The 15,365-nt window shown below is 43.2% G+C and overlaps 1 protein-coding gene and 1 non-coding gene across 2 annotated transcripts; one reads left to right on the forward strand and one right to left on the reverse strand.

Moving 5' to 3' along the window:
- Window positions 1-12,904: 12,904 nt before the first annotated feature.
- LOC127342069 (uncharacterized) lies at window positions 12,905-13,640 on the reverse strand. The gene is made up of 2 exons (XM_051368003.1): window positions 13,493-13,640; window positions 12,905-13,396 (listed from the first exon to the last, which is right to left on the reverse strand). The coding sequence occupies exons 1-2, from the start codon at window positions 13,541-13,543 to the stop codon at window positions 13,184-13,186; spliced, it is 264 nt and encodes an 87-aa protein (XP_051223963.1). The 5' UTR covers window positions 13,544-13,640; the 3' UTR covers window positions 12,905-13,183.
- Window positions 13,641-13,989: 349 nt separating this feature from the next.
- Window positions 13,990-14,062, forward strand: TRNAE-CUC (transfer RNA glutamic acid (anticodon CUC)). The gene has a single exon. It is a non-coding gene; the product is annotated as a tRNA-Glu (tRNA).
- Window positions 14,063-15,365: the final 1,303 nt, after the last annotated feature.

Below are 15,365 nucleotides of genomic sequence, written 5' to 3' on the forward strand. Positions count from 1 at the left end.
TCTCATTTTATTCATGGTGGTTTTAGAAAAACTCTTGCTAAATATGGTATTAATCATAGAATTGCTTCTGCCTATCATCCTCAAACTAGTGGGCAAGTAGAATTATCAAATAGAGAGATTAAATCTATCTTGCAAAAGACTGTTAATAAATCTAGAAAGAACTGGGCTATTAAATTGAAGGACGCACTATGGGCTTATAGAACTGCTTATAAAAATCCCATGGGTATGTCACCTTATAAAATGGTTTATGGAAAAGCATGTCATTTACCTTTAGAACTAGAGCACAAAGCTTATTGGGCTGTGAGAGAACTTAATAAAGATTTCAAACTTGCTGGTACGAAGAGATTGCTACAATTGAGTTCTCTAGATGAATAGAGAAGTGAAGCGTATGAAAATGCTAAACTCTTTAAAGAGAAAGCTAAGAAATGGCATGATAGAAGAATTATCAAAAGATAATTTAATGTTGGAGATAAAGTCCTATTGTATCGGTCTCGTCTCAGATTTTTTGCAGGGAAATTACTCTCAAAATGGGAAGGACCATATGTCATTGATGAGGTCTATCGATCAGGAGCAATTAAAATTAGCTCTCTGCAAGGTAATGCCACACAAGTGGTGAATGGACAAAGACTCAAGCATTATATCTCGGGTGATTCTTACAATGAAGATGTTGATGTTATTCAAGTGGTAACTCCGGAAGCCTTCATCAAAGGCCAAGTTGACAGTCCTGGAGAGTCCGACTTTGAATAGGTAACAGTTCTGGTAAGAAAAAGTCCGCGTTTAACTTTCCGAACAATGTTTTTGCAACTTTTGGAAAATATGAAAAATTACGAGATCGAAACGGAGTAGAGGAGACGCACGAGGGCGTGCCCCCACAGGCCGGTGCAGGCCCCAGCCTGGCCGCGCCGCCCTGTGAGGAGGCCGCTTCGTCACCCCTCTCCGACTCTAGTTCGACCTGGTACTTTCCGTTTGTCGTGAAATTTTTTGCTATATAATCCCCCGGACCCCTGGAGGTCCGTATATCGTTTTCTCGACGTGTTTTGTTTCGAACTGTTTTCTGCCAGGATCTGTTTTGATCTAGAAGCACCATGGTCTCCAACAACAAGGACAAGGAGCCTTTGGAGGAAATAAAGGAGATGTCATCAATGAAAAGGAAGCGGGAAACTGCGGGGAGTAAGCCAATCTTGGTGGGATCGGTTAACACTGGACGTTCTTTTTCTCATAACCTGCAGGGACCTCTACCGCCTGCTCTTAGCCTCGACTCTTTCCCTTGTGTGGAAGAAGCACTACGGGTTACCAATGAGTTTTGTGATCAATACCGTGCGCTGAGAAGGGAAGTGAAGATACTTCTTGAGGAGAACAACCGACTTCACAGAATGCTGGAGTATTACTCAATTCCTATCACAAGGCCACCACCGCCACTTTCAGATAACAATGAATCTTTTCGAGTCTTAGTGCAGAATTGCCAAACTGAGAAGCTGAAGCTGAAGGAGATCTTTAAGGATCGCAGGAACGGACCACCACCATCACCACCGAAGGAGTAATTCATCATCGGTATTGGCATCCCCTTGGTTTGTTCCAAGCTTGGGGGAGTGCCGCGGTATCACATCATCACTATCTTTTATCTTTTTACTTTCAAGTAGTGTCATATCATGAGTAGGGAAGTTATCATATAAGATGTGTTGCGGTATGGAATTATCTCTCTTTAGTTGGTTATCTATGTATCCCTTGGTGTGAGTTATCGTTATGGAATATTAATGAGAAGTCTTATCATTTACATATTGCACATCATATTTTAGTTTGCAATCTCTATTATATGATTGATCTTGTTGTTAGTAGGGGTATCACTTTGGGAGCATTGAGTAAATCTATTTGGTTTTGGCAAACTTAGCATTGGTCAATAGCAACAACACTTTGAGTTTTAAGTAGAGAAGAGGAAATACATGTAGATATGTTATTATCTTTCTTGTTAGTTCTTAGCTTAGTATTCTGAAGTTAAAATTGTTTGTGCTTACAAGTAAGATGCATGATTGTTTCTATCACATGTATATTTGTTTGTTTCCCTCGACTCTTATGCTTGCTAATTAACCTTGCTAGCCAAAGACACATGCAGAGAGGGAATACTTCTCGTACATCCAAACCCTTAAACCAAACCTATGCCATCAGTGTCCACCATAACTACCTACTTTGTGGTATTTCCCTGCCATTCCAAGTAAATACTTCATGTGCTACCTTTAAGCAATTCAAAAGCTATTACCTCTTATTTGTGTCAATGTTCTATAGCTCATGAGGAAGTATGTGGTGTTTTATCTTTCAATCTTGTTAGGCAGCTTCCACTAATGGACTAGTGGCTTCATCCACTTATCCTATAATTTTGCAAAAAGAGCTGGCAACGGGGTTCCCAGCCCCAATTAATCAACTTTCATTAATAATTCTCTTCACATGTTTTGCCCCGATTCATCAGTAAGCAACTTAATTTTGCAATAGACACTCCTCCATGGTATGAGATTGTTGGAAGGCACCCGAGGATTCGGTTAGCCATGGCTTGTGTAAGCAAAGGTTGGGGGGAGTGTTATCCTTAAATAAACTAAAGTACATGTGTAAACAAAAGAGAAGAGGGATGATCTACCTTGCTGGTAGAGATGACGTCCTTCATGGGAGCCGCTCTTTGGAGGTCTGTTTGGCAAGGGGGTTAGAGTACCCGCTACCATTCGTTGACAACAACAAACACCTCTCAAAACTTTACTTTTATGCTCTCTATATGATTTCAAAACTCGAAAAGCTCTAGCACATGATTTAATCCCTGCTTCCCTCTGCGAAGGGCCTGTCTTTTACTTTATGTTGAGTCAGTAAACCTATTTCCCTCCATCTCAGGCAAGTGATACGTCTCAAACGTATCTATAATTTTTTATGTTCCATGCTAGTTTTATGACAATACCTACATGTTTTGTTCACACTTTATATCGTTTTGATGCGTTTTCCGGAACTAACCTATTGACGAGATGCCGAAGGGCCAGTTGCTGTTTTCTGCTGTTTTTGGTTTCAGAAATCCTAGTAAGGAAATATTCTCGGAATCGGACGAAATCAATGTCCAGCATCCTATTTTTCCACGAAGCTTCCAGAACACCCGAGAGCCAGCAGAGGGGGGCCACAGGGCCACCAGATGACAGGGTGGCGCGGCCAGGGCCTGGGCCGCGCCCCCCTATTGTGTCACCGCCTCGTCAGCCTTCTGACTCCGCCTCTTCGCCTATATAAAGGTCCCTGACCTAAATCTTCGATACGGAAAAGCCACGGTACGAGAAACCTTCCAGAGCCACCGCCATCGCGAAGCCAAGATCTGGGGGACAGGAGTCTCTGTTCCGGCACACCGCCGGGACGGGGAAGTGCCCCCGGAAGGCTTCTCCATCGACACCACCGCCATCTTCATCAACGCTGCTGTCTCCCATGAGGAGGGAGTAGTTCTCCATCGAGGCTAAGGGTTGTACCGGTAGCTATGTGGTTAATCTCTCTCCTATGTACTTCAATACAATGATCTCATGAGCTGCCTTACATGATTGAGATTCATATGAGTTTTGTATCACTATTAGTCTATGTGCTACTCTTGTGATGTTATTAAAGTAGTCTATTCCTCCTTCACGGTGTAATGGTGACAGTGTGTGCATCGTGTAGTACTTGGTGTAGGTTATGATCATAATCTCTTGTAGGTTATGGAGTTAATTATTACTATGATAGTATTGATGTGATCTATTCCCCCTTCATAGTGTAAAGGTGACAGTGTGTATGCTATGTTAGTACTCGGTTTAAATTGCAAAGATCTATTATGCTCTAAGGTTACTTAAATATGAATGCCGAATGTTGTGGAGCTTGTTAACTCCGGCATTGAGGTGCTCTTGTAGCCCTACACAACGAATGGTGTTCATTATCAAACAAGAGTATATGTAGCACAAAGGAAGAGAACTTATTTATTTATGTGATCAATGTTGAGAGTGTCCACTAGTGAAAGTATGATCCCTAGGCCTTGTTTCCAAATACTGCAATCATCGCTTGTTTACTATTTTACTGCATCTTTACTTCCTGCAATATTACTACCATCAATCGCACGCCGACAAGCACTTTTCAAGGCGCACATTACTCCTGCTCATATTCATTCATACCACTTGTATTTCACTATCTCTTCGCCGAACTAGTGCACCTATACATCTGACAAGTGTATTAGGTGTGTTGGGGACACAAGAGACTTCTTGTATCGTGATTGCAGGGTTGCTTGAGAGGGATATCTTTGACCTCTTCCTCCCTGAGTTCGATAAACCTTGGGTGATCCACTTAAGGGAAACTTGCTGCTGTTCTACAAACCTCTGCTCTTGGAGGCCCAACACTGTCTACAAGAATAGAAGCACCCGTAGACATCAAGCACTTTTCTGGCGCCGTTGCCGGGGAGGAAAGGTAAAAGGCACTCATACTCCGGTCCCAGGTAACTAAGTACTTTTCTGTTGCCGTTGTGTGTGTGCTCGAAGCTATTTCCTTTAGATCCTGCAATTGCATCTTTTTGTTTTTTGTTAAACACTAGTAAGGCATAATGGAAAACATTTGTGAGCTTTTTAAACTATTTCCTGAGTCAAGACATGAATGGTTTAATGCGAAAATTAAAAAACCTATGGAACCTTATTTGCATGCTAGTAGCAATGATATTAGTATGAACGCTTTGAACACCATTGTTGCTAATGATATGGAAAATTCTAAGCTTGGGGAAGCTGGTTTTGATGAGCATGATATTTTTAGTCCCCCAAACATTGAGGAGAAAATTTTCTTTGATGATACTATACCTCCTATATTTGATGATGAGAATAATAATGATAGCTACTTTGTTGAATTTGCTCCCACTACAACTAATAAAATTGATTATGCTTATGTTGGGAGTAGTAATAATTTTATGCATGAGACTCATGATAAGAATGTTTCATTTGATAGTTATATTGTTGAGTTTGTTCATGATGCTACTGAAAGTTATTATGAGAGAGGAAAATATGGTTGTAGAAATTTTCATGTTACTAAAACACCTCTCTATATGCTGAAATTTTTGAAGTTACACTGGTTTTATCTTCCTATGCTTGTTACTTTGCTCTTCATGAACTTGTTTATTTACAAGATTCCTATGCATAGGAAGCATGTTAGACTTAAATGTGTTTTGAATTTGCTTCTTGATGCTCTCTCTTTTGCTTCAACTCTTATTTCTTGGGAGTGCATCATTGAAATTACTGAGCCCATCTTAATGGCTATAAAGAAAGCACTTCTTGGGAGATAACCCATGTGTTTATTTTACTACAGTACTTTTGTTTTATATTTGTGTCTTGGAAGTTGTTACTACTGTAGCAACCTCTCCTTATCTTATTTTATTGCATTGTTGTGCCAAGTAAAGTCTTTGATAGCAAGGTTCATACTAGATTTGGATTATTGCGCAGAAACAGATTTCTGTCTGTCACGAATTTGGGCAGGGTTCTCTGTAGGTAACTCAGAAAAATCTGCCAATTTACGTGCGTGATCCTCAGATATGTACGCAACTTTCATTCAATTTGGGCATTTTCATCTGAGCAAGTCTGGTGCCTCTAAAAAATTCGTCTTTACGGACTGTTCTGTTTTGACAGATTCTGCCTTTTATTTCGCATTGCCTCTTTTGCTGTGTTGGATGGATTTCTTTGTTCCATTGACTTCCAGTAGCTTTGTGCAATGTCCATAAGTGTTAAGAATGATTGTGTTACCTCTGAACATGTGAATTTTTGATTATGCACTAACTCTCTAATGAGTTTGTTTTAAGTTTGGTGTGGAGGAAGTTTTCAAGGGTCAAGAGAGGAGGATGATATACTATGATCAAGAAGAGTGAAAAGGCTAAGCTTGGAGATGCCCCCGTGGTTCATCCCTGCATATTTCAAGAAGACCCAAGCGTCTAAGCTTGGGGATGCCCAAGGCATCCCCTTCTTCATCGACAACTTATCAGGTTTCTTCTCTTGAAACTATATTTTTATTCGGTCACATCTTATGTACTTTACTTGGAGCGTCTGTTTGTTTTTGTTTTGTTTGAATAAATTCATGCTTGTGTGGGAGAGAGACACGCTCCGTTGTTGCGTATGAACACATGTGTTCTTAGCTTTACTCTTAATGTTCATGGCGAAGGTTGAAACTTCTTCGTTCATTGTTACATGGTTGGAAACAGAAAATGTTGCATGTGGTAATTGGTATAATGTCTTGAATAATTTGATACTTGGCAATTGTTGTGCTCATATAGATCATGTTTAAGCTCTTGCATCATGTACCTTGCACTTATTAATGAAGAACTACATAGAGCTTGTTAAAATTTGGTTTGCATGATTGGTCTCTCTAAGTCTAGATATTTTCTGGTTAAGGTGTTTGAACAACAAGGAAGATGATGTAAAGTCTTATAATGCTTACAATATGTTCATATGTGAGTCTTGTTGCGCTGTTTTATACTTGAGTTTGCTTCAAACAACCTTGCTAGCCTAAGCCTTGTATTGAGAGGAATTCTTCTCGTGCATCCAAAATCCTTGAGCCAAAAACTATGCCATTTGTGTCCACCATACCTACCTACCACATGGTATTTCTCTGCCATTCCAAGCAAATACTTCATGTGCTACCTTTAAACAATTCAAACGTTATTATCTCTTATTTGTGTCAATGTTTTATAGCTCATGAGGAAGTATGTGGTGTTTTATCTTTCGATCTTGTCATTTACTTCTGACAGACTTTCACCAATGGACTAGTGGCATATCCGCTTATCCAATAATTTTGCAAAAAGAGCTGGCAATGGGGTTCCCAGCCCCTATTAATTAACTTGCATTAATAATTCTCTTCACATGTTTTGCTCTGATTCATCAGTAGGCAACTTAATTTTGCAAATAGACACTCCTTCATGGTATGTGATTGTTGGAAGGCACCCGAGGATTCGGTTAGCCATGGCTTGTGAAAGCAAAGGTTGGGAGGAGTGTCATCTAAAAAAATAAAAAAAAATATAAACTAAACTAAAGTACATGTGTAAACAAAAGAGAAGAGGGATGATCTACCTTGCTGGTAGAGATAATATCCTTCATGGGAGCCGCTCTTGAAAGTCTGGTTGATAAGGTAGTTAGAGTACCCATTACCATTCGTTGACAACAACAAACACCTCTCAAAACTTTACTTTTATGCTCTCTATATGATTTCAAAACTTAAAAAGCTCTAGCACATGATTTAATCCCTGCTTCCCTCTGCGAAGGGCCTATCTTCTACTTTATTGTTGAGTCAGTTTACCTATTCCTTCTATCTTAGAAACAAACACTTGTGTCAACTGTGCATTGATTCTTACATGTTTACCTATTGCACTTGTTATATTGCTTTATGTTGACAACTATCCATGAGATATACATGTTACAAGTTGAAAGCAATTGCTGAAACTTAATCATCATTTGTGTTGCTTCAATGCCTTTTACTTTGAATCTATTGCTTTATGAGTTAACTCTTATGCAAGACTTATTGATGCTTGTCTTGAAAGTACTATTCATGAAAAGTCTTTGCTATATGATTCCTTTGTTTACTCAATGTCTTCATCATTGCTTCGAATCGCTGCATTCATCTCATATGCTTTACAATAGTATTGATCAAGATTATGTTGGTAGCATGTCACTTAAGAAATTATCCTTGTTATCGTTTACCTACTCGAGGGCGAGTAGGAACTAAGCTTGGGGATGCTTGATACGTCTCAAACGTATCTATAATTTCTTATGTTCCATGCTAGTTTTATGACAATACCTACATGTTTTGTTCACACTTTATATCGTTTTGATGCGTTTTCCGGAACTAACCTATTGACGAGATGCCGAAGGGCCGATTCTTGTTTTCTGCTGTTTTTGGTTTCAGAAATCCTAGTAAGGAAATATTCTCGGAATCGGACGAAATCAATGCCCAGCATCCTATTTTTCCACGAAGCTTCCAGAACACCCGAGAGCCATCATAGGGGGGCCACAGGGCCACCAGATGACAGGGTGGCGCGACCAGGGCCTGGGCCGCGCCCCCTATTGTGTCACCGCCTTGTCAGCCTTCCGACTCCGCCTCTTCGCCTATATAAAGGTCCCTGACCTAAATCTTCGATACGGAAAAGCCACGGTACGAGAAACCTTCCAGAGCCGCCGCCATCGCGAAGCCAAGATCTGGGGGATAGGAGTCTCTGTTCCGGCACGCCGCCGGGACGGGGAAGTGCCCCCGGAAGGCTTCTCCATCGACACCACCGCCATCTTCATCAACGCTGATGTCTCCCATGAGGAGGGAGTAGTTCTCCATCGAGGCTAAGGGCTGTACCGGTAGCTATGTGGTTAATCTCTCTCCTATGTACTTCACTACAATGATCTCATGAGCTGCCTTACATGATTGAGATTCATATGAGTTTTGTATCACTATTAGTCTATGTGCTACTCTTGTGATGTTATTAAAGTAGTCTATTCCTCCTTCACGGTGTAATGGTGACAGTGTGTGCATCGTGTAGTACTTGGCGTAGGTTATGATCATAATCTCTTGTAGGTTATGGAGTTAATTATTACTATGATAGTATTGATGTGATCTATTCCCCCTTCATAGTGTAAAGGTGACAGTGTGTATGCTATGTTAGTACTCGGTTTAAATTGCAAAGATCTATTATGCTCTAAGGTTACTTAAATATGAATGCCGAATGTTGTGGAGCTTGTTAACTCCGGCATTGAGGTGCTCTTGTAGCCCTACACAACGAATGGTGTTCATTATCAAACAAGAGTATATGTAGCACAAAGGAAGAGAACTTATTTATTTATGTGATCAATGTTCAGAGTGTCCACTAGTGAAAGTATGATCCCTAGGCCTTGTTTCCAAATACTGCAATCATCGCTTGTTTCTTGTTTCTTTGCATCTTTACTTCCTGCAATATTACTACCATCAACTGCACGCCAGCAAGCACTTTTCTGGCGCCGTTACTACTGCTCATATTCATTCATACCACTTGTATTTCACTATCTCTTCGCCGAACTAGTGCACCTATACATCTGACAAGTGTATTAGGTGTGTTGGGGACACAAGAGACTTCTTGTATCGTGATTGCAGGGTTGCTTGAGAGGGATATCTTTGACCTCTTCCTCCCTGAGTTCGATAAACCTTGGGTGATCCACTTAAGGGAAACTTGCTGCTGTTCTACAAACCCCTGCTCTTGGAGGCTCAACACTGTCTACAAGAATAGAAGCACCCGTAGACATCAGCAAGCATTTGAGTTGTTGTGATCAAACCATTTATATTGTGATCTATTTCATTATGCCTTTTACTTTTCCTTGTTTAGTACAAATTTGATGAATACAGCTTTGAAAGTTATCGATGATTATGAGGAGATTACTATGATTGAGTATGCAAGTTTATTATAAGCTTTAATATGAGAGCGCTGCTCAATAGATACGTATAATCTGTTAACTGTTCTCTGACCAAGAAAAAAGTTTGCCATCACCAATTATGATTCCTTATGCACCTTTATTTGTGATTACCTTCCACTTGTTTCAAGTTGAATTATATGAGGAAGTTGTTTATTAGAATGTCTTGTGTGAATGAATATGATGCTTCTTGTCCGTATTGTATTTATCGACTCTTCCCTCCATAAACATGTGGTCTTGTTTACCGAGTTCAGTTTCGCTTGGGGACAAGCGAAGTCTAAGCTTGGGGGGAGTTGATACGTCCATTTTGCATCACTATTTTATATCATAATTTGCTGTTATTCATTGATATATTTCATATTTGGAGACGATACTTATGGTATTTCATCTATTTTGCATGTTTCATGATTATTTGGGGATCGCGCACCGGAGCCAGGATTCTGCTGGAAAAAGCACCGTCAGAATGCAATATTTCGGAAGATCAACAGTTGACGGAAATTATATGAAAATTCCTATTTTTCCAGAAGTCGAAGGGAGCTAGAAGGGGGAGCCGAGGGGACCCGAGGTGGGCCCACCTCATAGGCCGGCGCGGCCCAAGGCCTTGCCGCGCCGCCCTGTGAGGAGGGGGCCCACAGCCCCCTCTCGCCTTCTTTTCTTCGCGTACGTCTTCGTCCCGAAAACCTAAGCCCCAGAGGATAGTCGCGAAGAGTCACAGCCGCCTCTGCGGGGCGGAGAACACCAGAGAGAAAAGAGCTCTCCGGCGGGCAGGAATCCGCCGGGGAAATTCCCTCCCGGAGGGGGAAATCGACGCCATCGTCACCGTCATCGAGCTGGACATCATCTCCATCACCATCGTCATCATCTCCATCATCATCACCGCCGTCTCCACCGCTGCACCTCGTCACCGCTGTAACAATTTGGGTTTGATCTTGATTGTTTGATAGGGGAAACTCTGCCGGTGTTGATTCCTACTTGTTATTGATGCTATTGAGTGAAACTATTGAACCAAGGTTTATGTTCAGATTGTTATTCATCATCATATCACCTCTGATCATGTTCCATATGATGTCTCGTGAGTAGTTCGTTTAGTTCTTGAGGACATGGGTGAAGTCTAAATGTTAGTAGTGAATTATGGTTGAGTAATATTCAATGTTATGATATTTAAGTTGTGGTGTTATTCCTCTAGTGGTGTCATGTGAACGTCGACTACATGATACTTCACCATTTATGGGCCTAGGGGAATGCATCTTGTATTCGTTTGCCAATTGTGGGGTTGCCGGAGTGACAGAAACCTAAACCCCCGTTGGTATATCGATGCAGGAGGGATAGCAGGATCTCAGAGTTTAAGGCTGTGGTTAGATTTATCTTAATTACTTTCTTGTAGTTGCGGATGCTTGCAAGGGGTATAATCACAAGTATGTATTAGTCCTAGGAAGGGCGGTGCATTAGCATAGGTTCACCCACACAACACTTATCAAAACAATGAAGATTAATTAGTTATATGAAGTGAAAGCACTAGACTAAATTCCCGTGTGTCCTCAAGAACGTTTGGTCATTATAAGTAAACAAACCGGCTTGTCCTTTGTGCTAAAAAGTATTGGGCCACTCGCTGCAATTATTTCTCTCGCACTTTACGTACTTGTACTTATTTCATCTGCTATATCAAAACCCCCTGAACACTTGTCTGTGAGCATTTACAGTGAATCCTTCATCGAAACTGCTTGTCAACACCTTCTGCTCCTCGTTGGGTTCGACACTCTTATTTATCGAAAGTATTACGATACACCCCCTATACTTGTGGGTCATCATAGACCCAAGAATCTTGGTGGTTTGGGCATCCTACATCTCGAGAAATTTGTGTGGGCTCTTCGGTTGAGATGGCCTTGGTTTGAATGGCGTGACCCGAGTAAGCTTTGGGTGGGCATGGGTACCCCTTGTGATGAGGTGGATATGGAGCTCTTCTATGCATCCACCACTATCTCCATTGGTAACGGGGAGATTGCTCCTTTTTGGGACTCCTCGTGGCTCAACGGAAAAAAGCCCAAAGATATTGCCCCACTCATATATGAGGCCTCCACGAGGAAGAAATGGAAAGTCAAGCATGCACTCACCAATAACGCTTGGATTGCCAAAATAAAAATGGACACCAACTTGACCGTCCATCACATTCATGAGTACATCCGGCTTTGGGTGCAATTAAATGTCTTTCAACTTATTGAGGGCGCTCAAGACTCCATCACTTGGAACCTCACTTCGAATGGGGAGTACACGACGACCTCCGCTTACAAGGCGCAATTCTTTGGAGCCACATTAACAAATATGAACAAGATGGTGTGAAAGGTTTGAGCCCCTCCAAAGGTCAAGTTCTTAGCTTGGTTGGCCATCTGCAATAGAATTTGGACGGCGGATCGTCTTGAGAGAAGGGGTTGGGACAATTGTGGGCTTTGCCTGCTTTGCATGCAAACTCAAGAGACGGCGGCACATCTCTTCTCTCAATGCCGCTATACCAAGAGGATTTGGGATATGGTTAAGAGTTGGCTTGGATTCCCCTCCGTCTGCACTCATGAGTGGGGGAGATGCGTCCCTTCGGGAGTGGTGGAAGATGATGTTGTGCAATGCAATGGAGAACCGGAAAGCCATATCTTCCATAACCATGCTTGTCACTTGGACAATATGGAAGGAGCGCAATGCGAGAATTTTCAACAATAAGTCCGCGCCCCCAACCACCTTACTTCAAATCATTAAGGATGAGGCTAAACTTTGGAGCACCGCGGGTGCGAAGCATTTGAGTTTTGTAATATCGGGAGAGTAATCTCTTAGGAACTTATGTTTTCCTTTTTATTTTGTCTTGTCAAGACTATCCTACTTATTTAATGAATGGGGACAAATCTTTTGCCCCCCTTTAAAAAAAATCTTTCACAAGTATTTTTCTTTTATTTTGTGGAGTGTCATTTCTTTGCAGGGTGTTTTTCTAAGACACTCGGTGAAGAGCTTCTTTGCCGAGTGCCCAATGAAAGGCGCTTGACAAATAGCTAGCCTCGCACTCAACAAAAAAAAAGCTGATTCTGGTAATAAGTTGTTATAATATTGGAAGCATTATGTTGAATTCTGGTGCAACATTGACAAACTGGCACTTGTATGCTTGCTGGAGTGGTCATTGCACTTGCTATCGAAAAGATGTTGTGAATATCCCGTACAAGATGATCTTATTTGATAAGGGTTTTCCAACAACTCAGTTTAAATTGTTCTTGTGATTAATTGTAGAATATCAAGGTCTTGCACTGCTACTCAAGTTATGCTTACTGTTGATATTCCCTTGATCACATTATGTTGATGAGGTCAGCAACTCTATTTCTCGGGAGCAGACAATATATATGCAGGGGTTAGCGTGTTCAGCAGGTAGCCTGAAAAGCTAGCGTGCATAGCAGCGGCAATAGCAACACCGCCGTCCATAATGCAATGATGAATGCAAGATCCAGTACGGCAATACTCCACTTGTTATTAGAAATCACGTCGCACCTTACATAGCGGGACGAGACAAATCGAACCAGAGCTAGCGTGGCGATCCTCAGCTCAGTCCACCGGCGAGAATCAAACCACTCCGGCTAGTTTCAGTAACAAGTAGTAGTGGGAAGCAAAACAAGCAAATATAGACGCGTCGGCTGATGATCCTTTCAGCCTCCAGTCATATATAAGAGTAGATCGATGCTCGTAGGCACGCACATGCCTGCGCCGCGCGTTCGGGGTTGGCGGGCTGCCTAGTTGCCGCCGTGGCCGGCGGCGTCCTTGACGGCCTCCGCGGCGCCCCCGGCGGCCTCGGTGACGCTGTGAGCGACCAGCTGCGCCTGGCCGCCGACCTCCTCGAGCACGCCGCCGGCCTGGTTGGCTCCCGCACCCGCGGCGTCGTGGGCAGCGCCCGCCGCGCCGTGCGCGGTGCCCGCGGCGTCGTGGGCCACATGGCCGGTCGTGTCCTGCCAATCGGGCATCCAGGTTATAGTAATAAGCTAACTACACACGCTTGCACGGCCTGAGCAGGAAGCACGTCGCCGGCCGGCCAACTGACGTACCTGGGCGTGGCCAACCGCCGCGCCGGCCTGGTGGCTCACGTGCTCGGCCATTGCTGAAGGTGGATTCGGTCGAGGATGCTTGCCCAAATGGTTGATGGTTTAGCTTGTGATGGATGCGCCGGCTGCTGTGATCAGGAAGAGGGACGCGCCCGCCAATTTATAGGCGTCGCTCGTGGTAGCTCGCAAGTTGCGGTCTGCCTGCTGAACGTGCGGACGTGGTAAATCTGGACAAAGTGGCGTGCGCGCCTCTGTCGGAAGCGGCGGCGTGTTCGGTCACAGCGCGGTTCCCTCGCGCCGCGGAAGCCCGGAGTTGACGCGCCACCTCTCTTCTCCGGCCGGCGCTTTCGCGGATAGGCGAAGATGTGTTTTTTGAGCATGCGAAAGGTGCATAATTTGTCGTCCTCTCGTAGTTCGGGTGCAAGAAAGCCAGGCTAGGCTAACTGGATATGGTATTATATTAGTGTATTCAAATAGTAAGCAATGATTTCTGCCACAAATCCGTCGTAGTCTAGGTGGTTAGGATACTCGGCTCTCACCCGAGAGACCCGGGTTCAAGTCCCGGCGACGGAACTCTTTTTTGCCCGTTTTATTTCTCAGGCTGAAAAGCATCATCTCATTGTCACAAAAATTATGTAGTATGAAACATTAACACGTGCTTATCTAGATTATTTGTTTATGCACTATCTAGCTCAGTTGGCATCAAGATTGATGACTGCATCATGGCTATTTTTTAAATAATATGATTTTTATTCAATACCATAAATGTTATGTAAATCGGGGAAATCACGAAAATAATACCACCTCGGCGTCCTCCACACCGACTTGAACCTCGCTAGAGCCGATGGGCTGGTCAATCGCCAGAGCAATCACGTAAACTAACAAATCGGCGTTGGTGAAACCGATCGAAACCTAGCGCCATCGGCGGGGCCGGCAAGTCTTTTCATCTTGGGTGTGGTCGACAGGATGCTATTGCTATGGCCAAGTTCGAAGATGCATGATCAATGCAGTACATCTGTGGTTACCATGATTTAATCGGTAGTTTGAGCCCTAAAACCATGTCTTGTTGTCGCCACTACCTCCCGCCAACAACTCCCGCCATTTATCGTCCCGCCACTTTCTCTTGCCACCCTTTACCGCTATTTCTCGTCGTGCCCTCTATAAAACCAGGCATCAACATGTTATAGATGTACCAGTGCTCCTACACCTCCTCTTCGTTCCGCCAACTCTTAGCCACCATGACTGTACCTTGCTCAGACCAAGGCTCTAGGACGAGGAAGATGAAAGATGCAAGCTTGCTCCGAGGTCTGAGAGTGGAGCGATGCTGGTGTGGAGATCTTGCAGAGATGAAGGAGTCAGGAGGATTTTTCTGATAAGTTGGACAAGAAGTTTTTCATGTGTTCCAACTATGATCATGGTGCACCCACAAGTTGTAAGCAAGATGAATAGACATATTGTTTATTTTTCTATTGTCTTTGCAATTGACGTAGTTATTTGTGTTGCAGTCTCCTCAGCCCCTCTTCACGTCGTACCATTGGATTGACACGTAGCAACTGGAGTGGGCACTGAAAGAGATTGAGGACCGCGGTCGTCATGCATGTGAGGACATGTACGCGGAGGATTGTGGGAGAGATGCTGCTGCATAGGCGAAAGAAGCGTGAGAGGAAGAGATAAATGAACATAGAGAAGAGCAACAGCGTTGGCTTGATGAGTTAGGGAAGAAACTAGGGGAGCGGGATGCAGAGGAGAAGGAGGACAAACGGGTGTCTGTGAGAGGGAGATGCCGAGGAAGAGAGAAAGGGCAGCTCAGGTGAAGGCATCGGGAGAACATGGTGATAAAACTAGAAAACGGCCACGCTGGACTCATGACCACTAG

Source organism: Lolium perenne, chromosome 3 (assembly GCF_019359855.2).
Source record: "Lolium perenne isolate Kyuss_39 chromosome 3, Kyuss_2.0, whole genome shotgun sequence".
NCBI lineage: Eukaryota > Viridiplantae > Streptophyta > Magnoliopsida > Poales > Poaceae > Lolium > Lolium perenne.

What these genes read in the sequence shown, in the direction of transcription:
- LOC127342069 (XM_051368003.1), bottom strand. Translation starts at nt 13,543, where the DNA reads ATGGCCGAGCACGTGAGCCACCAGGCCGGCGCGGCGGTTGGCCACGCC. An exon ending in CGGCGGTTGGCCACGCCCAG is followed by an intron (nt 13,397 to 13,492) that starts GTACGTCAGTTG and finishes CCCGATTGGCAG; the next exon opens with GACACGACCGGCCATGTGGC.